The sequence below is a fragment of the Mixophyes fleayi genome, chromosome 5, assembly GCF_038048845.1.
Source record: "Mixophyes fleayi isolate aMixFle1 chromosome 5, aMixFle1.hap1, whole genome shotgun sequence".
NCBI lineage: Eukaryota > Metazoa > Chordata > Amphibia > Anura > Limnodynastidae > Mixophyes > Mixophyes fleayi.
This window is the reverse complement of record NC_134406.1, coordinates 217750213-217773394: the sequence shown is the minus strand read 5'-3', so window position 1 is coordinate 217773394 and position 23182 is coordinate 217750213. Positions and strand designations below refer to the sequence as shown.

At 43.8% G+C, this 23182-nt stretch overlaps 1 protein-coding gene across 1 annotated transcript; it reads right to left on the bottom strand.

The window, feature by feature from the left end:
* Window positions 1–3927: 3927 nt before the first annotated feature.
* LOC142159518 (protein FAM200C-like) lies at window positions 3928–5865 on the bottom strand. The gene has a single exon (XM_075214413.1). The coding sequence runs from the start codon at window positions 5863–5865 to the stop codon at window positions 3928–3930; it is 1938 nt and encodes a 645-aa protein (XP_075070514.1).
* Window positions 5866–23182: the final 17317 nt, after the last annotated feature.

The following is a 23182-nucleotide window of genomic DNA, read 5'->3' as shown; positions in this document are numbered from 1 at the left end:
CTAGGGCAAATGACAGGGATCTGCTAATAGATCAGATCCACCGGCTTCCTAAATCAAGTACTGCTGCATGGAACTCTTCTATTGGTTCACTTTTAACACATCAAAGAAAGCTTACTGAAAGCGGCACGTATGGCGGAGGAATCTACGATATTAGGAGATCTTCAACTCTTCCTTGACTTTTCCGCAAGCACTACGGCCAAAGGGAGGTCATTTCACCTCATAACTTCAACCTTGAGATCCTGTGAAATCTAATACATATGGGTCTCATTAATTTTAAATGCTCCACATATGTGATTTCTACATTGGATGCAATTACATTGTTCTACTTCTGATCATGTGGAACATTCCAGTCACCACCAACACCTTGAAACCAATAGGCCCCCTGCACAAGAATGGTCTTAGTCTGCTTGACATGGACTATAGATAATAATCTTGAAGTAATTTGTATCTGTCTCAATTGTTTGGTATTTTCAAAGGTGAGAGTTAAAAGACAATCTGGTCAGGACCTAGACGGATGGCACCTCCTTTTAGAAGGGACTAGTAAGTTTATTTGGCTAATTTTTTTATCCATGCTATTCCATCAATCTCTTTATGTTATCCGCTATATCACTTTAAGGTGGCAGACTATGTTAGGAATTGAGTTGAGATGAGAGGAAGCGGATAGGTGTTTTTAACCGTAATCATATTCAGTCCCCGATAATCGATACATGGTCTGAGTCCACCGTCCTTCTTGGACACAAAGAAGCACCCAGCCCCTACTGGAGACTTAGATGGCCTGATGAAGCCTTTCTCCAGATTTTCATCAATGTACTCCTGCATGGATTTGGTCTCTGGACCGGAGAGAGAATACAAACGTCCCTTGGGTAGTTTAGTACCTGGAATTAACTCGATGGCACAGTCGAACTCCCGGTGCGGTGGTAGAATATCAGCAGCCTTTTTAGAGAAGACATCCCAGAAGTCATGATACTGGGAGGGAAGCTGCTCCGGAATGGACTGAACCACATGTAGAGGTACTGTCAAACAGGACTGTGAACAATGAGAACTCCACTGGACAATCTCTCCTTTTGCCCAATCTATGACAGGGTTATGACAGGATAGCCAAGGATGACCTAGAATCAAAGGCACTGACGGGCATTCAATGAGACGAAAGACTATAGATTCGGAGTGGAGAGCCCCAATCCTCAATTGTAGTAGCGGGGTCTCCCAGGTAACCTTACCGCCTGGCAATGGAGCACCATCTAAGCCACATACCGTGATGGCGGATTTGAGTTTAACCCGCGGAATTCCAGCAGAGCGGGCAAACTCGAAGTCCAAGAAGTTACCTGCAGCTCCACTATCAATGAAGGCCGCCAGACCCACAGAACAAGCACTGAACTTGAGCTGTGCAGGAACCAATACCGCATTTTTTTGGGAGACAATTTGTAGACCTAAGTGAACTCTCCCCTCGTTCCTTAGGCATGCTCGTTTCCCGACTTGTTTGGGCAAGAACGGGAGAAGTGGCCTCTTGCGCCACAATATAAACATAAGCCTTGTGACCGTCTCCTGTCTCTTTCCTCAGAGGAAAGACGGTATGCTCCCAATTGCATTGGTTCCTCACCATCCTGGGAGAAAGGAACGAAGGTGGATGGAGGTGATGACGTTTCCTTTTCAGTTTTCCGCTCTTTATATCTCCTGTCAATTTTAATGGAGAGGTGCATTAGATCCTCCAGAGAGCTAGGAGACGGGTATTGCACCAGCGAATCTTTAATCTGTTCAGATAGGCCGACACGGAACTGACTACGTAAGGCAGGGTCATTCCATCCACTGTCAGGTGACCATCTACGGAATTCCGCGCAGTATTCTTCTGCCGACCGTCTGCCTTGTTTCAAGGACCGTAGGTGAGCTTCCGCGGAGGCCACTCGATCCGGGTCATCATACAGTAAACCCAATGCCTCAAAGAAGGAGTCTACGGACTGCATGGCCGGACTGGTCTGTGGCAAAGAAAACGCCCAGGACTGGGGGTCACCCTGTAGAAGGGAAATAATAATCCCAACTCGTTGCTGCTCTGAACCGGAGGAGCGGGGTCTCATCCGAAAATAGAGCTTGCAGCTCTCCCTGAAGTTCCGAAACAAGGTTCTATTTCCGGAGAACCGATCCGGTAAATTCATTTTGGGCTCACAGATGGGATCTGGAGGAGATTATGAAGCTTTTGTGGCTTCTTCTTGAACAGACATACGCTCAGCCAATCCCTGCATCATCTGATACAAAGACTCAACATGGCCTGCTAGGGTTTGTGCCGGAGACGGTGTGGATCCACTTGCATCCATCCTAATCTTGTCTCCGTGAGTGGGCCGGTTATAATGTTAGGAACTCTTCCAGCCGGCACAACACAACCCGGAGTCTACTCTGTCAGTCAGGTGTTCGCTGGAGCCCCTGATGGTGGGGACAGACTGGGCTGCAGACTGACAGAGGGTCGTGAAGTGTGTACCGGCTGGGGAGAACCCAGGCAAGAAGAGTCAGGTCCACGCAGAGGTCAAAAGGCCGGCAGCAGGTATCAGTATCGATGAACAAGCTGAGGTCAGAGGTCACAGGCAGAGAAGCGGAACGGGTAAACGAGCCAAGGATCAGGGTCACAGGAAACACAAGCGAAGTCCAATACAAAGCCAAGGGTCAAACACGGGTAGTCAAAAACGTAGGTAACAGGATACAGGAACTGGAACAAGCAGGTCAGCAGACTGGAGCACAGAAGCTATAACCGGCAATGAGGCAGCAGACCTCATTGCCTTAAATACAGACACAGACCAATCAGCAGTAGAACACACTCCTGCAGGCTAATTTACTAGTATCCAGCAGAGCCAATCAGGGCTTGCCCCTGACCTACACAGTTGCAGGCTAATGCCTGTTAAGCCTAATCAGCCCACAGGCTGCCTGCTATGCGCATGCGCCCGGCTACCAGCACCGCCGGGACGCAGCGCTAGTGTACTAGCGTCTGGCCGTTGCCCTGGTAACGGCCGGACAGGAAGAGGAAATGACGTCCCGGTCATCAAGGTGACGGCCGGGACGCTGGGGCGCATGAGAAGCGAGCCGCGGCGGCTGTGAGTACCGTCGCGGCTCGTGACACAAGGTATGAATAAGATATCATCTTATCACAAGGCAAAGAAGCTCTCTTTGCTGTTGCTCCCACTCTGATAAGACACAGCTCCCAGCTGAACATGATGGAAACTGTAAATTGAATGGAATGGAGGTATGTGCATGTGAGAGGTGGCTTGGTAAGCCATTTATATTAGAGGTTGGCTAGTATAGAAATAGATTATAGTGTGTTTGGAGTTTGAATGGAAGTGTCATTGAGTGCATAGACACTCAAAGACAATCCCATTGTCTGAGGCTGTGTTGATGGAAAAGGCTTGTGTAAGTTTGCAAAAGTTAGATTGAGTAAGACAATGTGATGTTGTAGTTTTGATAATGCAGATTGAATATTAATATGTGACTGTGTGTAATATGTTTGTTACATAGTTTTGTGTTACATTGATGGTAATGTGTATGGTAAGGTTTTGCATAGACTGTTGGTTTTTACTAGTTTGATATTGTTAGTGTACTTACAAAGTGAATTGGAAATATTCTGACTTGGAAGCTTAAAATGTTTGTTTTAGAAAGTGATATAGTTGAAGTATTGCAGTTTAAGTGTTTGAAGTTAATAGGAGTTTCATTGTGCCTTTACTACTAAAACTGTGCTGCATGCAGTTTAGGGTAAATGACAGTAATGTGCATTGGAAGGTTTACATCAGGGGTCGGGAACCTTTTTGACTAAGAGAGCCATGAAAGCAAAATATTTGGAAATTTATTTCAGTGAGAGCCATATAATATATTTTAAAAGTGAATTCAACTAAATGTCAGTATAAAACGCCTCTGAATTTATTCTTTTAAATAATGTTGTTATAATACTCACCATTAATGCGACTTCTGGTGCTGCATGGATTTGCTGATGTCTTTGTAGTCTGGTTGGTACTTGGTGAGGTTAAGCTTCATGCAAGCGTTGAGACTTTCATCCGTTAAACGTGATCGCAGATTGGACTTGATGTTTTTAAGATGTGAGAATGACTGCTCACATGCATACGTAGATCCAAACATGGTCAACACAGCAATACTCACACGCTGCAGTGTGTGGTATGTGACAGGAAGCGCGTTCCAAGTTTTGAGAATCAGCTGGTCTTCGGGTTGAAGTTTTTTCATTTCTGTCCACATGTGCTTGCTCGCCAACTCCGCTTTCTGTCGTGTGATTCTTTCCAAATCTTCATTCAGTGACTTGAACTTATTCACCCACATGTCTGAGGCCTTCAGGTCAGCCACTTCTGCTTCAAAATCTCTGACGGAGACACCAGCAATGTAACTCAGGTCGGCTGTGTTCAGTGAACACTCGGTTGGATGGGTGATGAACTTAAAAAGACGAGCGTGCTCACGAAATTCTGTAAAGCGTGCTTTGAAGGACTGTAGGAGACTGGATGTGAAGCCAGCTAGCTGGTGGAGATCAAAGTTTTGAATGGGCTCACTTGCTGTGCATGCATCTTTAAACTGGCTCAGTTTTTCAAAATGTAGTAAACGACCTGTTTCAAGATCCATAATGAAGAGCTCTAGCTTGTTTTCAAAAGCAAACACAGCTTGTTGAAGGGATAACACTGTATTTCCAATGCCTTGCATTTTCACGTTGAGCTGGTTCAGATGTTCAGTCATATCTACAAGATAGTAAAACTTGAGGAGCCACTCAGTTTCGGCTAGCTCAGGATGCTCGATGCCTTTCATTTCAAGAAAAGTCTGGATTTCATTCAGGCAAGCCGCAAAACGGCTAAGCACCTTCCCTCTTGACAACCAACGCACATTGCTGTGCAAAAGCAGACCAGGATAGTTATTTCCAACTTCATCCAGCAGTGTTTTAAACTGGCGATCATTTAAGGCTCGGGCAGCAATAAAGTTGATCACACGAATGACCAGCGACATCACTTCGCCAAACTGCCCGTCACACATCTGAGCACAAAGTGCCTCCTGGTGTAGAATGCAATGGAAACTTAGGATGGGTCTATTTTCATGTTCACGAAGAAGCGCCACAAATCCTTTGTTTTTCCCCACCATACACGGAGCACCATCAGTACACACTGAGAGAAGTTTATCCATACGTAGATTTTTTTCTTGAGCAAACTCCATGAAAGACTTGAATAAATCCTCACCTCTTGTGGGCCCTTTTATTGCCAGAACAGCAAGACTTTCTTCGCGCAGTGTGTCATCAACAGCATATCTTGCAATCACGCAGAACTGCGACAAATGGCTCACGTCTGTTGACTCATCCAAAGCCAGGGAAAAGAACGGCGCTGCATTTATGTCCTTCACTTGCGTTTCCTCCACTTTGTTTGCCATCATGATGGTACGATCATGAACAGTTCTTGCCGACAGAGGCATGTCTTGTATCCGTTTGATTATCTTGTCTTTGTTCGGAAGATCATCAAAAAGTTCATTGGCTACATCCAGCATGAACGTTTTAGCATACTCGCCATCTGTGAATGGTTTTCCGTTCCTCACTATTGCTAAAGATCCAGCAAAGCTAGCGGAATTATAGTCACCTTGCCGGGTCCATACGCGGAGTTGCTGCTGGCTAGCTTGCACCCTGCTCAGTAGCTCTTGGGCCGCTTTCTTTCTGCTGTCTCCCGCAGGGTATTTTGATGCAAAGGTAGCATGGCGCGTGTCGAAGTGCCGCTTTACATTCGACCGTTTCATCGATGCAATTTTGTCATTGCAAATTAGACACACCGCAGAACCTGCTCTCTCCACAAAGGCGAATTCTTCGGTCCATTCGTCCCGAAATATACGATACTCATCATCTTTTTTTCTTTTCGCCATCTTCTTTGTCGAAGGGTTAGCTTTGAGCTAATGACCAGGGTTGCCAACTATAAAATACAGAATAAGCAACCAATTCGTAAAAAACAAGCCCAAAACAAGCCAAACACAATCCTAAAAAGCCCAAAAACAAGCCCAATATATATTATATATATATATATATATACACATATACACACACACACATATATATATATATATATATATATATATATATATATATATATATATACTTAGGATTTATTGATTAAGATTATTTTTTTTTAAATATGCTTTACAATGACCCTCCTCCTTAGTGTCCATTATCCCCTCTGCTCTATTTCACACCCCCGTTCACACTCCATTCATACTTCATTCACACCCCCATTCATACTCTACTCTAGTTCACACCTTTTATACTTTACCTACACTCGATCTTCTCCCCTGCAGAGTACTCCTCCCCGGCTGTCCAGCAGATGAGGAAAAAAAAAAAGCCCAAAAAACCGCGACCCGCGGCAGACAAAAAAAAGCCGCGACAATTGGCAACACTGCTAATGACCGAGCAGACTGATTCAAAAGGGGGCGTTTACCTGTTTACCCAGCAACGGCCAACGTAGGCCAGTATCATCCAATTAAAATAATGGAAAATTGCTCCTACAGCAAACTGCAGCCCTGAACAGGACATGAGCAGTGAAAAATCGATCTGCGAGCCAGATGCAATCATCAAAAGAGCCACACCTGGCTCGCGAGCCATTGGTTCCCGACCCCTGGTTTACATGGTACTTGTAAAGACTGTTGGATAGCGTACTTGTAACTTGAAGAAAAGGATTGTTACATAGTAAGTGATAGAATTGTAGGAAAATGGGGCATGCTTTGCAGATTGCATGGAAGATCGTAACTTAGATTGGATAGACTGTTAAACATAGAAAATGAGAGGGAAACAGTTGAGATAAAGGAGTTTTGTACTAAGTGCAGTATATGCAGTTTAGTACTGGATAAATGGAGTGGACAAAATAGCTCCTGTGTGAACCATGTGTGTTCTGCATTGTTCAGAGTATGAGCCATGATGTCTGGTCTCCATTTTGTAATGGCTTTTTCTGCTCACCATGTTTTTATGCAATGTGATTTATCCTCCATTGTACACGCTCTTTCTTTTGTGCACACTCTTTCTCTCGTGCACATACTGTCTTACAATTAACAGATATACACACACAATATCAGAGCAAATCATACACACCCTTCAGCAATAGGCACTGATTTATACTTTGCCCTCCCAACACACAGTACAAGCTTATTCACATACCTTTAACAATAGGTAAAACACACACACACACACACACACACACACACACACACACACACACACACACAATAACTTGTACAGTATATTTATAAACTAAACAATGAATTTAATGTATTGTATGAACATCTATGCTATACCACCCATCTTAATAGAGCAAATGAAACCTAATGAGTTTGTATAATATACTCTGTTTTAAAGTTTTATAATATATATGAGTATTACAATTCGGATGTTAATTAAGAATACAAAATATAAATTAAGTTACAACTAAATCAGAACTACATTTGTGAGAAGTTGGTTGATGAAAATATGACCCATACCCCAGTAGCACCCTTTTACAACTCCTAATTCACATATGAATGCACATGTATGCAATTCCTTAATTATCCCAATTCACCTTATTCCTCCTAATCACTCATGTTTCATAGCAATTACTGTATATTAACCCTTTATGTGCATCATCTCATCAACCTGCACTATTCCATGATAGCAAAAACCCCTTTATAATATACTTTATTCACAAAAATGGCTCATTATTACTCATTTGCATTGAAAAAATTAGCAATTAGCAAAACTATATAAATTATATATTGTTTTTATCATCTTCAGATTATTACATGTCAGAAATATATCTTTGGGTGTGTTTTTTTCCCCCACATTTTTCTAGCTCTGCAGAGTTCAGAGGCACTACATTAATAGAAATTCAAATAAAGATTCATTTTAGTATGAACACAGTACTAGACAGAGGACTGAATGTTGGAGGCACATGCAGATATATTGAGCTCTGCAACAAACATTTAGTAGGCAAATTAAGCCAGACACCTCTGGAATAGCAATCTCTGCCTAGCACTAGTAAAGAAATTATTTCTGAGGCCTATATTTTTATGCTGCAAAAAATGTATTAACATAATCCAGAATTATAAAATCAAGATACTTACATTCTTCTTCATGGGCCTGGGATGTGCTCACTGCCTCCTCCTTCTGGGGGTCCTCCATGGCCTCCTCCAGTGATGAGTGGTCAGTCCCAGGAGTCCTTCTGGTCTTCTTCCTGAAGGTGCTCCTCATGGGTTTCCTCTGGAGGTGGGGAAACGGGTTGTTCCATGGAATCATCTCTGTCTGCCTGTTGGCGACGAAACCTGTTCAGTGTCACTCACCGCTCTCCGGGTATCTCCACCCGAGCATCAGCTCACCTGGCCTCATCTTATTTCTCTTCATTATGCATGCTGTCAGCAGCAGTCTGTACTTGTGCTATGCTTCACCTTTGTTGTCTGACCTATCTAGCCATTGGTCAGTAATCCTTTATAAGGCTCCTCCCCTCACCTTTTCAGTGCTGGTTCTTTGAGTCTTTACCTGGCCTGAAACAGCTCCCTCCTCTCTGTTGTATCTACCCCTGCTATCTACTCTGCGTGCACCGCTGACTTCTGCTGATCTGTTCCACCTCCAAGTGGTAATAGCTGTGGTTCACCGTCTGCTGCATAACCTGGATACCACTGATTTCTGCTCACCTGTTGCACTTGTTAGTGGTAATCGCTGTGATCAACGCCTGCTATCTACTCTGCGTGCACCGCTGACCTCCGCTGATCCATTCCACCTCCAAGTGGTAATAGCCATGGCTCACTGTCTGCTGCATACCATGTAAACAGCTGATCTCTGCCTACCTGTTCCACTCGGTAGTGGTAATCGCTGTGATCAACGCCCGCTATCATCTCTGCATGCACTGCTGACCTCCGCTGATCCAGTCCAACTTCAAGTGGTAATAGCCGTAGCTCACTGTCTGCTGCATACCCTGTATACCGCTGATCTCTGTCTACCTGTTCCACTCGTTAGTGGTAAGTGCTGTGATCACTGCCCACTACTTACTGTGCATGTGCCGCTGATCTCCACTGATCCATTCCACCTCCAAGTGGTAATAGTCCTGGTTCATTGTCTGCTGCATACACAGTATACCGCTGATCTCTGCTGAACCCTGCCTAGTTACCTCATCGTGAATTGTTCAGTCCGGGCTCATCATCTCCTCCTCTCCAGTGTTCTACTAGGACTCATATATCTGCACTTCATTGGGTTTTACTCCTCAGTGTCAAGTTGCTTCTTAAAGTCACTTCTCTGTCCTGTCTCACTGGTGTCGAAGTCAGCAAATTGGATAAAGTCATTTCAATTAAAGTCTAGCAAACTTGGTTGTCTTTGTCTGAAAAGATGCGTACGGTACGCTACGGCGTACAAGGGCACGCTACGGCGTGAAAGGGCGAACGCATCCACTACACGTGGCAGCAACAGTAATCGGTCTTTTACCATACATTCGCACAAACACGCATACTTATAAAATAGTACACATTAATGGTAGTTGCAACACATAGTCAGTTATGTCGAAATATAGTAGTATTTATATGTTATATCAGAGTTACATGCATATTAGTGAAATACACGGAACGGGTTGAAGGAATAACATCATGAGTGGTATCATAATGAACTTTGTCACATATCCTACTGTTTGGTTCACTCTGCGAGGGAATTGCAGAGTGCATACGCAAGTTATGAATGATAGGGAATTATGAACTACTTAAGACTAAGGAATCTTGGCGGGAAGAGCAGAGCATACCCCCTGCAGAGATGACCCCCTCCTTTGGATTCCTTTGTATGAACTGGCCAATGATGACGACCCCTTGGACCTTCCTGAGACCTGGACCAATAGATGCAAGCTATTCCATCTTCATTGTATTACTGTATGTGATTGTGTATATAAGCAGCAGCTTGTGATCCAGTGTGCAGACATCTTGTCCCCAGACTTCAGGATTGAATGACTGCACTGGATCCAGAGCACCTGCGATAAGTAACGACTGTATTTACTATTACTGCGCTTAAGCATATATATATATTCTATTATTTGCGAATAAATCTCTGTGCTTTGGAAACACAACTCGAGGTTCGACAATCGTTATTGGTTAGCGACAATACGCACATAACACTGAGAACTTCCCTAGAGGGCTTGCAACCTACAGGGTGGAAGTCACTAAGCCCAAATGTCCTTGCGGGGATCCCTGGTGAATACCTTCCACCCTGTTAGACTCTGCACCTCTGGGTGAGTCTAGCAAATACCAGCTGAGACAGTAGGATCTCACTCATCCTTCGTGTACAAACCTGACATATAGTTTGTATAATATAAACTGTCTACTATTTTATAATATATGTTTTACAATTAGAATGTTAATTAATAATATACCACATATTAAATGAAACTACACCTTGTGTGCAGTTTTTCTTGAAGATATAAGCATAAGCTATTATATATAAATTGTCCTGTGGATTTAAGGGAAAATAAGAACAATATTTCTTAGGTTTAATCAGAATTACCTTTGCGAGGTGTTGGTTGACAGTGATAGTCATAAATTTCGCTATTACATGGGTTTCAACACATTTGTCAGACTATTAAGGATATTAGAACCTCATACCTCTACAATGTCATGGTTTTTTTTTTCACAATCTCTCATTTGTTATGTATTATTTGCAAAATGTTGTAAGTATAGTTGCAAGTTTGAGCCTGAGATAGTTAATACAGTTTGATTACCATGGGCAGAGATTGACATATATTGGGACTTGGGCCATATAGAATACTGTAGCTGCTTTTATTACATTTGTCTTGTGGTTTCTGTCCCTCAGTGAAGTGGGTTGCATAATATTAGTATGGCCAAATAGAAATTAATTAGTTTGTTCAATACTTACTTTGGGTTTAAAATAAATTTCTGGGAGAGGTCCATGACTTTAGCGTTACTAATCAGTTGCTTTAACTTGTTAGGGTGCCTGGTTAGTTAGGGCTAGATGGCAAGAGTTTAATTTGGGTGATTAATTGAATTGCTTGGGATTAAGGCATATCATAGTTGTGGGTGGATTTACAGGATGGAAATTATAAGGAGAGTTGGGGAATTTTGCTATTAGTATTAGGTAATGTGTCATGTACTGTTGAGATTTTGTTTATATTGTACAGAAAATATACATTGTTTAATCTGTTTGAATTGGTGATGGGTGAATGGGTGCCTGTATGGGAATTAACTGGGTGTGGTTTAAATAATAATTTTTGTTATGCTAAATGTTTTCTGTGCTTGGAGGATAGGTCAACTATGAGTAAGCCAATTCGTTGTCTGATGTGGAATATCAGGGGCCGCAATAATAATTTCAAAAGTATATTGGTATTGAGTCTGCTTTGTAAAAATGATGTTGCAGCCAAAGATCCCCTATGTCCTTCAGCAGGCACCAATCCATATACCACATTATATCTTTCACAAAATATATCATTAGATTTTTCGTTAGAGTGGGTGGATAAGAGGGTCTGTATTAAGAGCACAACACTGTACAAGTCCAGGAAAACAGGAAGACTAGTTCTCCTGAACCTTTGGCTTTACTACTATGCATCCCAGCTGGCACATATCAGGTCATGGGTGTTGACAAGCAGACATAATAATCTCCATGATTATTTAGTAAGAGAAATAGGCCCCATGCACTACAGAATGCAATTTCTTTTGGCTGGTAGAAGGTCCACTACTGACACCCCCCTTAGTATTACTAGCAATTAAAGTGTATAATTTCTTGATTAAGATTCCTGGTGAATCTGGGTATGACCCCGAGACTCCACTCTGGCCTAATATTATTCTGGGAGAGCTGCTACAGGTGGTTTGGGACACTGCCTAGTGTAGGTTTAGGGTTAGTCAGATTGGACAATCGTAAAAGGAGGCATCTTTTGATCAAATTACGGAGAAATATGGAGTTCCACAAGGGTATTTCTATGGGTACCTACAATTTAGGCATGCTTTAGACACAATTTTCTCATGAAATGCCCTGCACAGTAGATGACTCTCTCAAAACAATGTTACTTCAGCTTGGACCTAGGCACTATATATATCATCAATATATTCACCCCTTCTGAATTGTATGGGTGCAAATATTCTTTCATGGTTGAGGGCTTCCTGTGAAATAGACAGGGTCCTATTAGGAGACAAGGATTGGGGAACTATACTAAAAGCATATAAAGCTACTACGTCTGCAAAATTCAGACAGATTCGAACCTTTCTTATTCATAAGGCATATTTAACTCCTATCCAGGTATTTAAATTTCATGGTTGAATCTAAAGCCAATAATGTGAGGGGAGGGGCAGTGTCCTATCTGTACTAGCAAATGGCCAAAAAGCAGGGTGCTGTGTTTACCAGCCAACCCCGCCCCCCAGACACACACACATTCACACACAAAAAAACTACTTTTTTTTTAACAAGCCAATAGTATTAATTTCAATGATATTGTCAAGCAGTGTCTGAATTGCAAGGTAACAGTCCCTCCTTTCCCTATATCAATGGGCGTTAACTTGGTGTGGTGGCAGCTACAAATAGTTTTCAACTTCAAGTAGCTTTACTCCAATTGTCAGTCATGGATCAGCATCCCAGTATTAGTATCAGTGTTAGTACTTTTTAACCTCTGCTAGTAGAAAAAGGTCATGTGGGAAGAAAGTTTAAGAAAGGGTCCTACAAATCCAAACAATGTTTGTCAATATCAAAGAAAACATCAGCTCTTGAAAAATAGCTAACATTCCATACACTAGTGACAAGGAAAGGCTCAGACCATGCCCACTTGTTGCTAGTAGTGGTCCTGCTACTGCTCTTACATGTACTAAAATGCCCATTTCAAAAGCGAGTGCCTTCTTCTGTGTAGATCTATCACTTTCAAAATAGCACATGAGTGCATGAAAAGAACACTGAGGCTCACAGAATCCTGAGGAGAATGTGTTGTGAGTCTGCTATGTGTTAATCTGACATTTCAGATTCTGACACTGTCATTTTAGAGCAGCCTCTTTACAAAATGTGTCATCTATTTGGAAATGTGAGGATGAGCGTTAATGAAAATGATTTAGACCTAGGAATTGAGGATGCTAATTTGAAAGGTGATATGGGCAGCACAGTGGCCTAGTGGTTAGCACTTCTGCCTCACAGCACTGGGGTCATGAGTTCAATTCCTGACCATGCCCTTATCTGTGTGGAGTTTGTATGTTCTCCCTGTGTTTGCGTGGGTTTCCTCCGGGTGCTCCGGTTTCCTCCCACTCTACAAAAACATACTGGTAGGTTAATTGGCTGCTATCAAAATTGACCTTAGTCTCTTGTCTGTCTGTGTGTGTGTTTGTGTCTGTGTGTATATTAGGGAATTTAGACTGTAAGCTCCAATGGGGCAGGGACTGATGTGAATGAGTTCTCTGTACAGCGCTGCGGAATTAGTGGCGCTATATAAATAAATGATGATGATGATGATGAACAGGATGAGGGGGATAACTCTGGTTCTGAAAATGATGAATGCGTTGAACTTGAGCAAGATAATGAGGAGGTTTGTTGTGTCCAAGTAAGGCGCTCAGGATAAGCGCCTTGTCATGCATGGGCAAAAGACCCACCTCTTGCACGTGGAAATATTTTTAACCCAAGTCAGACACCATTTGTCAACAAGGCATCTGTGGCCTTTTGTGATGCCAAAATAAGTAGAGATATTGATGTTAACCCTCTAGGCACATCCTCCCTGCTACATCATTTGCAAAAGGTTAATTCAAATGGTTTATCAAAAGCAGGAAAATAATGTATAACAACATGCAGTCAAGCACCCATACCAGCAGAATGATAGATACCTCATGCAATCTTCACACATTCATCATCATCAATCTCCTCAATTATTAGTACATAGTGCGCAAGCTATCAGCTCAAAGGGCACATGACATGCACCCTGCTATAGCTTCTCCTGAACATGCTATTGCCAAATAAAAACTTGCCTTTTCTAAGAGTCACACTGCTGATGATTCAACATAGTGTACTAACATGAAAGATTATTATGACGTCTGACCAGGCTTAGAAGAAATGCCCAAATATTTTGACACCTCTACCACATCGCAATTTAATACACTTTGTATTAGTAGAATGGTGTAATATTACTTTAATGATAATGTACAAATTAGCATCTCAGACAGTCTGTTTGAATTCTGGGAGTAAAACAATGCAATTTGGATCCCCTTGTGCAAGCTAGCTATGGTGTATGTGATAAGTGCATACTTGCCAACTCTCCCGGAAATTCCGGGAGACTCCCGAAATTCGAGTCGGGCTCCCGGGCTCCCGGGGGAGATGGCATTTCTCCCGCATCCCGGATTTCACAGAGAATCGCGTCATTTGACGCGATTCTCAGTGAATCACGCCATTTTGGAGCGCAGGAGGGGGCGGGACGAGGCCAATTGCGTCATTTTGGCACCGCCCCGCGACGCAAATTACGTTTTCGCGAAGGGCGGGGCCAAAATGACGCGATTGGCCTCGTCCCGCCCCCTCCCGCCCTCCAGTCTCGCCCTTCCGAGAGTTGGCAACTATGGTTAAGTGGCCTACTTTCCAGTGTGTATTCTTCCAGAGTGTTTAGCACAGCAGGGAACATTGAGAGAGAGCGTCGTAGGTTACTGCGAAAAAATATTGGAAAAACTGACGTTCATCAAATTGTATGAAGAATACAGTTGTTGCTACCAATTATAAACAGAATTTCTGGTTTCCAGTGAGGATGAACTAATATTGTGTGATGATGATGATAGTGGCATCAGTAATGAGAATGGTGATGACATTGTCAACATTAAGAAAGATGACCACTGTTCGGCTAAAGACCATTAGTAAATTGTTAAAATCCCTATCAATTCTACATTTCAACAAGGAACCACCAAAATTTTTGTTTTGTGGGGACCCAAACAAATCAAGCACTTCAGCCACAAAAGTAGCATTCCCTATCATTAAGTGCTTGGCTTGTTAACCTATGCTTTATAATATGGAACATAAGGGTGAGTGGGAGGGCCCAAGTACAATTTTATCTTGCACTCTTTTAAATATGGACTTTGGCCACCTTGTTATATCATCTTTTCTAAAATTACATTTTATTGTTGCCGCTACTATCCCTATCCTCTGTTCTAAAATGACCTTTAACTACTGCTGCTCTCCCTCTATAAGGTGTCACATTTTATAGCACATTGAGAATAAAGTACTATGAATTTTTTCTCAAACCATTTCACTTGTGGGATGGGTCAAACTCGGTGTATCCACTTGTCGAAAATTACAATTTATTACTTCTGGTGCTCTCCGTTTCCAATGTCTCACACATGCTGTATAATGTTGAGAATAAAATAGGATTATTTTCTCCAAGCATATAACTTGTGGGCTGGGCCCACCTTGAGATATCTTATTCTCTAAAATGACCATTCTATCAGCCAGTGATTATTATTATTATTATTATTAATATTTATTTATAAGGCGCCACAAGGCATCCGCAGCGCCGTACAGAGACAAACAAAATCACAATACAATGGGAGACAGCACAGTACAGTAAACACAGCAACTCAGTACGCTCAATGCACAGCTAGAGAGGGCGGGGAAGGGGGAGGGAGGATCCGCAAACGACGGGGCCCAAGAAGGAGGGCGTGGAAGACAGGGAGACCCCCAGGGGGGAGGAGAAAGCGAGAGTGGACGTGGGGTGGAGGACCCTCGAGGAGGAGGGCTAAGTAGCTGGAGAGCAGAGTTAGAAGTGGTGGAAACAGGAGGAGAGATGGCCCTGCTCAGAGGAGCGTACAATCTAAGGGGAGGGGTGGACAGACAGAGAGACGCAGGGGAGAGAGGGAGAGTAGGGGGACAGAGGCAGAAGATAAGGTAGGAAGTTATGTGGGAGACAGAAAGGCTTTAAGAAAAAGGTGGGTTTTTAGGGCCCGTTTGAAGCTGGACAGATTAGGGGAAGTTCTGATGGAGGGAGGGAGCTTGTTCCAGTGGAGGGGGACAGCGCGGGCGAAGTTTTGGATACGCGCGTGGGAGGAGGTTATAAGGGGGGAAGAGAGGCGACGGTCAGAGGCAGAACGGAGAGGGCGGGATGGAGCATGAATAGAGAGGAGGGTGGAGATGTAGGGCGCAGTGGAGTTGGCGAGGGCCTTGTAGGTGAACAAGCAGTGATCTGCTTATATGTTTTAAGGTGCCCTTTTCTTTATTAAACTGCCATCCTACCGTGTTTTCCCCAGAAAATGTTGCCAGCCAAGTGGCATTAAGAAGTAGCCGGGTGGGGGCAGTTGAAATACTTTGCAATAATATTGTAAAATTTTGTAGGTTATTGCCCACACCTGCCTGGACTGGTCAGACTGGTGATCAGTCGTCTAACACACACTGCTGGCTGTACTGCTCACATAGGGCCTGTTCTAATAGGAGAAACAACAGTTTACTCTATTATAATGGAACTCTGTTGGACAACAAAGGCCCGTGTGGCAAGTAAAAACAGCTGGGTGGACCACCTGGGAAATAAGTACTGGGGAGAACACTGTCCTATCTGCCACTGCTGTGCCACTATGTTTCATAGGTATTGTACATATTTTTTAAACTGCAATGTGTTTTTGCCACTGCTCTGTCACTATTTTTAGCCAGCCAGCTTGTTGCAGCCTTTGGCCAATATTGGTGAAAATACTGACAATTGTGAGGTGGTCATTAGCAAAAAATAGCCTAACTAAATGAATGTTAATGAAATTTGAATTAGATTTTAATGAAATACACATTCAAAATCAATTAAGTAGTTTTGCCAAAACCAAAACACAAACATGGTTTTAGAACCAAAACATGCCTCAATATGCATAATCAGAGCTGTAACTAGTAATGTTATTAACACCTGTGGCGAGAAGGAAATGTGACGGCCCCCAAACCCTATATTACAACCAAATAAATGTCAAATATTCATCCCTTGTTCCCTTCCCCCTTCATATTTTTGTCCAGAGCGGCTGCCCCTCTCCCACAGCCCTAGTTATGGCTCTGCCCTTAATGCCATACTATAAAGGCTTATTATTCCATAGAAAATGAAAATTGTTCTTACAAAATGATTTGTGAAACTTTGTAAGGATTGCTGTACAGTATTTTCTCATAGTGAAGAGTCCTAAAAAAAAATTAAAAAATCATGAAGTGGATCTAAAACAAACATCCTGGAAAATCTCTGCTGAGCTAAACTCATCTTTCCACTGTAGTTCATTTCCAAGTGCAAACAGATGAAAATACTGCATTTTACAACCAAGCCAGTTTTCACTCCAACCCTCCAGTCACTTGAAGCCCGTGTAGTACTCTCACTAAACTTCAGTGTCTAGTCCTAGGCTCTACTCTTCTCCAGACTGCAGCTGCTTTTTGGTGGTCATTAGGGCTCCTTCCAGCTCCTCTACAGTGGTAGCAATGCAATGTCACTAGCTCCACCCCAGTGGGCCAGTCAGACACAGTAAAGCGCCAATTCCATCTAAGAAGTGGTGTCCCTCTCAAATATTTCCCCCTGCAAAACTGCATTAAATAGAGAGTGTTAGAGGCAATTTATGTTATTATGTTATGTTACAAAGGATGACTGAAGATGTTTAAAGTTGCAATATAATTTGGTACCACTAGATGGCATGTATGGTTGTATGACTGTATGAGTTCAATTTAAAGATTGTGTTGGTAAGATGTTTGCAATATTCTCTAAAATCTAACAAAGATAAAAAACTGAATTCTATACTGTATTGTAACTTGGGAGCCATGCTATAACATCAGCAAATATTCCATTTACGCTTCAAGATCAAAATTATGTGGACACCCGAACAACCATATGCCTTAATATGGAGTTGATCCCCCGTTTGCTGCTATAACAGTCTTCTCTCTTCTGGGAATGTTTTCCACTAGATTTTGGAACATAGATGTGGGGATTCGCATCCATTGAACAATGGAGGTTGAATGGAGGTCGGGTACTGATGTTGGGCAATAAGGCCTGGTTTTCTGTTGGCATTCCAATTCATCCTAAATATGTTTGATGGGTCGAGGTCAGGCCTCAGCCAGCCAATTTCTTCCACACCAAACTCGGGAAACAATTTGTTGATGGGGTTTGCTTTGTGCAAGGGGGCATTGTCAAACTGAAACAGGAAAGGGTCTTGTTAGGAACTTACCTTGTTCCCGTTCCGCTGCGCTGTCAGCGGGAGCTGACAGCGGTGTCCATCTCTTCAGCGCTTCTTCTGTTAGCGCTGCCGCACTTCCGGGTTCTCTCTGCTGCTGATCATGTGACTCCTGGGCGGGGAATTCAAACTCTTATATCTCCCCTGCTCTGACACGCTGCCTGTGTCAGAGCAATGTGTTTCCTGTTCCTGGCTACAGTTCCTGTGTCCTGACTCCTGTGAACCTGCTCCCTGTTAACCCCTCTATTCCTCCTACTCCTGTGTACCTACCTGGCTGTGACCTGACTATTCTTTGGCTTATCCCTGGCACTACGCAACTGGACTATCTTCTGTGTACCGACTCGGCTGTGTTACCAACTATTCTCTGGATCTCCCTCTGGCACCGCATACCTGATACCTTCTGTGTACTGACTCGGCTGTGTTACCAACTATTCTCTGGATCTCCCTCTGGCACCGTATACCTGATACCTTCTGTGTACCAACCCGGCTGTGTTACCAACTATTCTCTGGATCTCCCTCTGGCACCGTATACCTGATACCTTCTGTGTACCGACCCGGCTGTGTTACCAACTATTCTCTGGATCCTGCCACGCACCCATTGCCTCTGTGCATCTACCGGTTACTGTTCCAGACCTACTACGCCTGGAATTAACGGTTAGTGCCTGTACTTGCACCGCATTGTCTATTTTCTTGTCTGCCTGCCATCACTTAGAACTTTCTCCCTTACGTCAGTAGGCTAATCTGGGGGCCGCGACCTGCGGTTCTTCGGCAGCTAAGCCCACACTACCTTGCGGTGGTTCTTGGTGAAGACCGGAAGGCCGTTAGACTCCGCGCCCTAGGTAAGCCTGTGCTAATACTGACTAAGGCATCAAAATCGTAACAGTTTGCTCTGACCCTTATCTAACTGATGGAAGCGACAGGGAATCCCACTGCGAGAGTACTACTGGATAACTTAGCGGCTCAGGTTGAGGAACAGGGGAAAAATCAAGAACAGTTATTACAGATTCTGCAGACTCTGTCTAACAGGTTGGATACGCTCCAAGCAGCTCAGGTGGCAGCTCCTAATCCTCCACCTGCTCCGGCCCCACAGCCTGCCCCCGCTCCAAGCGGTTCAGCTGTATCTGCTCCCACCACCTCTCAACTCCGCATACCTAACCCACCCAAGTTCAATGGGGATCCTAAGGAATGCCGAGGCTTCTTGAACCAGTGTGCTATTCAATTCGAACTTTTGCCCGGAAACTTTCCCACACAGAAAACTAAAGTCGCTTATATTATCTGGTCAAGCGCTTGCCTGGGCTTCTCCTCTCTGGGAACATGATGACCCCATTCTCCATAATTGTGCCACTTTCTTGGAAACCTTCAGACGCATCTTTGATGAACCCGGACGAGTCTCCAGTGCAGCTTCTGGACTCCTCCGTCTGCGCCAGGGTACCCTTACTCTGGGCCAGTATGCCCTTCAATTTCGCACTATGGCGGCCGAACTTCGTTGGAACAATGAAGCTTTAGTGGACACATTTTGGCAAGGCTTGTCCGATCGTATTAAGGACGAGCTAGCAGCCCGAGAGTTACCCACTACCCTGGATGCTTTGATCTCTCTCTGTAACCAGATTGATATACGTTTCCGTGAACGCACTCAGGAGAGAGAGAGTTCCCGTCGATCTACTTTCCGTTTGGCTCCTCGCTTCCAAAGTCCTATTACACCGGAGGAAGAGCCTATGCAGTTGGGAAGAGCACGTTTATCCCAGGAGGAAAGAGAGAGGCGGTTCAAGAATCGTTTATGCCTTTATTGCGGGGAACCCGGTCATGTCCTGAGTCAATGTGGGAAGCGCCCGGGAAACGATCGGACCTAACTGATGACGGAGAGACTAAGTTAGGTATGAACATTCTCTCTCCTATGGATTCTAGTTTTTCTATCCAAGTTATTCTGCAATATACTGATAAACAATTGTCTCTTCCAGCGCTTATTGACTCTGGTGCAGCAGGGAACTTTTTACGAGCTGACATTGTAGAGCGGTTATCATTGCCTAGGCAACCCTTAGATCCACCTATTGCCATTACAGCTATAGATGGCAGTCGTATCATTGGAGGATCCATTAAGAACAGAACTGTCAACATGTCTCTACGCATTGGAGCCTTACACACTGAGGAAATCTCCTTCTTAGTCATTCCAAAGGCTATCAACCCGTTGATCTTAGGCCTACCTTGGCTCAGACTTCACTCCCCCACTTTAGATTGGCAGAAACCAGAAGTTCTTGCATGGGGTTCAGAGTGTCATTCCCGATGTCTTCCCAGGATTCATAGACCCGCTATGGGCTGTCTTCCAACACCCTCCGGTATTCCTCCTCAATATCATTCGTTTTCTGATGTCTTTTGTGAAAAGGAGGCTTCCAAGTTACCCCCTCATAGACCTTGGGATTGCTCCATTGAATTGTTGCCGGATAAGATACCACCTAGAGGACGGGTATTTCCATTATCTCTACCCGAATCAGAGGCCATGTCCCTATATATTAAGGAGAATTTAAACAGGGGTTTTATCCGGAAATCCTCGTCACCAGCAGGAGCAGGTTTCTTTTTCATAAAAAAGAAGGACGGCGGATTGCGTCCTTGCATAGACTACCGTGGCCTCAACGCCATAACGAAAAAGAATAGGTACCCCTTACCATTAATCTCTGAATTCTTTGATAGGATCAAGGGAGCTTCAATTTTTTCGAAACTGGATTTGAAAGGGGCCTACAACCTTATCCGTATTAAACAAGGGGATGAATGGAAGACGGCGTTCAATACGCACGATGGGCATTTTGAGTATCTTGTCATGCCATTTGGACTTTGTAACGCTCCTGCGGTTTTTCAAAATTTCATTAACGAAGTTTTTCAGGATTTCCTGTATCAATTTGTTGTCATCTACCTAGACGATATTCTTATTTTTTCACCTGATATTATTACTCATCGCCATCATGTCTCCTTGATTCTTCAACAGCCAGATTCTTCCTTCCCCTTTTTTCTCGAAGTTGACGCATGCTCCACTGGAGTAGGAGCTATTTTGTCTCAGAAGAATTCTACTGGAAAGTTTTCTCCCTGTGGCTTCTTTTCTCGTAAATTCTCATTCACCGAAAAAAACTACGGCATTGGAGACAGAGAACTACTTGCTATCAAATTGGCCTTGGAGGCCTGGAGACATCATTTGGAGGGAGCCAGATTTCCTGTTACTATTTTTACGGATCACAAGAACCTGCTTTATCTACAAACTGCATCCTGCCTCAATCCCCGTCAGGCCAGATGGTCTTTATTTTTTTCACGATTCAATATGATCATTACCTTCAGACCAGGGTCCAAGAACAAGAAGGCTGATGCTCTCTCTCGTTCCTTTAATGCTATGGATACCGAAGAAGAGAGTGTTAGGTCTATTCTAGATCCAGAATGTATTTTGGCTACTACTCCTAAACGGGTGATCATTCCTCACGGGAAGACTTTGGTTCCTCCACATCTCCAAACTAAACTCCTTAAATGGGCTCATGCCTCCCGTTTTTCTGGTCATGCCGGTATAAAGAAGACCTTGAAATTTATCTCCCGTAGTTATTGGTGGCCGGCTATCCGTTCGGACGTTCGACAGTTTGTGACGGCGTGTTCCACTTGCGCTCAGAATAAAGTTCCTCGTCAAGCTCCATACGGTCTGCTGCAGCCTCTGCCAATTCCGGATCGACCTTGGAGTCATCTCTCCATGGATTTTATCACAGATTTACCCTCCTCCAGAGGGTTCTCAGTAGTGTGGGTGGTCACCGATCGCCTTTCCCGAGCCGCTCATTTTGTGGCATTAAAAGGTCTCCCTTCTGCTCCTATTCTGGCTCAACTCTTCATTAAAGAAATTTTCCGCCTACATGGCTGTCCAGATATTATCGTTTCTGATCGAGGAACTCAGTTCGTGGCAAGATTTTGGAGGGCCTTTTCTCGTCTTTGTGGAATTAAGTTAAATTTCTCTTCTGCATATCATCCGCAAAGTAATGGTCTCACGGAAAGGACGAATCAAGAATTGGAGAAATTCCTCAGATGTTTCATTTCAGCTAAACATGATGATTGGGTTGATTTATTACCTTGGGCAGAATTCGCCCACAATAATAATTCACACGACTCTACCTCCATTTCTCCCTTTTTTGCTCTTCAGGGATTTCATCCTAAAGTTCCACCCTTCAAAGAGTTAACCGCTTCTGGGGTTCCTGCAGTGGATTCCCTTCTATCGGACTTCTCGTCTAGGTGGGATCTTATCAAATGCAAATTACTTCACACCTCTGCCATCAGTAAAAAAGCATTTGACAAAAGAAGAAGACCGTCTCCACTACTTACTCCTGGTGACAAAGTGTGGTTGTATACAAAGAATCTTCGCTTGTTGGTTCCTTCTAGGAAATTCGCTCCCCGATTTATCGGTCCCTTCAAGATCATTGAGGTCATTAATCCGGTGGCCTTTAGATTAAAATTACCCCCTACCTTGAGGATTCCCAATGTCTTCCACATTTCCCTTCTCAAACCACTTGTTGTTAACAAATTCTTCTCTTCAAGAAGACCTCCTGCTGCTATTTCTGCACCAGATCAGGAATTTGAGGTGAAGGAGATTCTAGATTCTCGGATTTCCAGAGGTTCCTTGCAGTTCCTGGTTGACTGGAAAGGTTACGGTCCTGAAGAGCGTTCTTGGATTCCTGCACGAGACCTTCATGCTCCGAGTTTCTTGAAGAAATTCCATACCAAGTTCCCTCTAAAGCCTTATAGGTTGTCCGGAGGCCACCCCTGAAGGGGGGGTACTGTTAGGAACTTACCTTGTTCCCGTTCCGCTGCGCTGTCAGCGGGAGCTGACAGCGGTGTCCATCTCTTCAGCGCTTCTTCTGTTAGCGCTGCCGCACTTCCGGGTTCTCTCTGCTGCTGATCATGTGACTCCTGGGCGGGGAATTCAAACTCCTATATCTCCCCTGCTCTGACACGCTGCCTGTGTCAGAGCAATGTGTTTCCTGTTCCTGGCTACAGTTCCTGTGTCCTGACTCCTGTGAACCTGCTCCCTGTTAACCCCTCTATTCCTCCTACTCCT

Bases quoted from the DNA above. Each gene is read 5' to 3' on its own strand.
- LOC142159518 (XM_075214413.1), bottom strand. From the start codon at position 5,865: ATGGCGAAAAGAAAAAAAGATGATGAGTATCGTATATTTCGGGACGAA.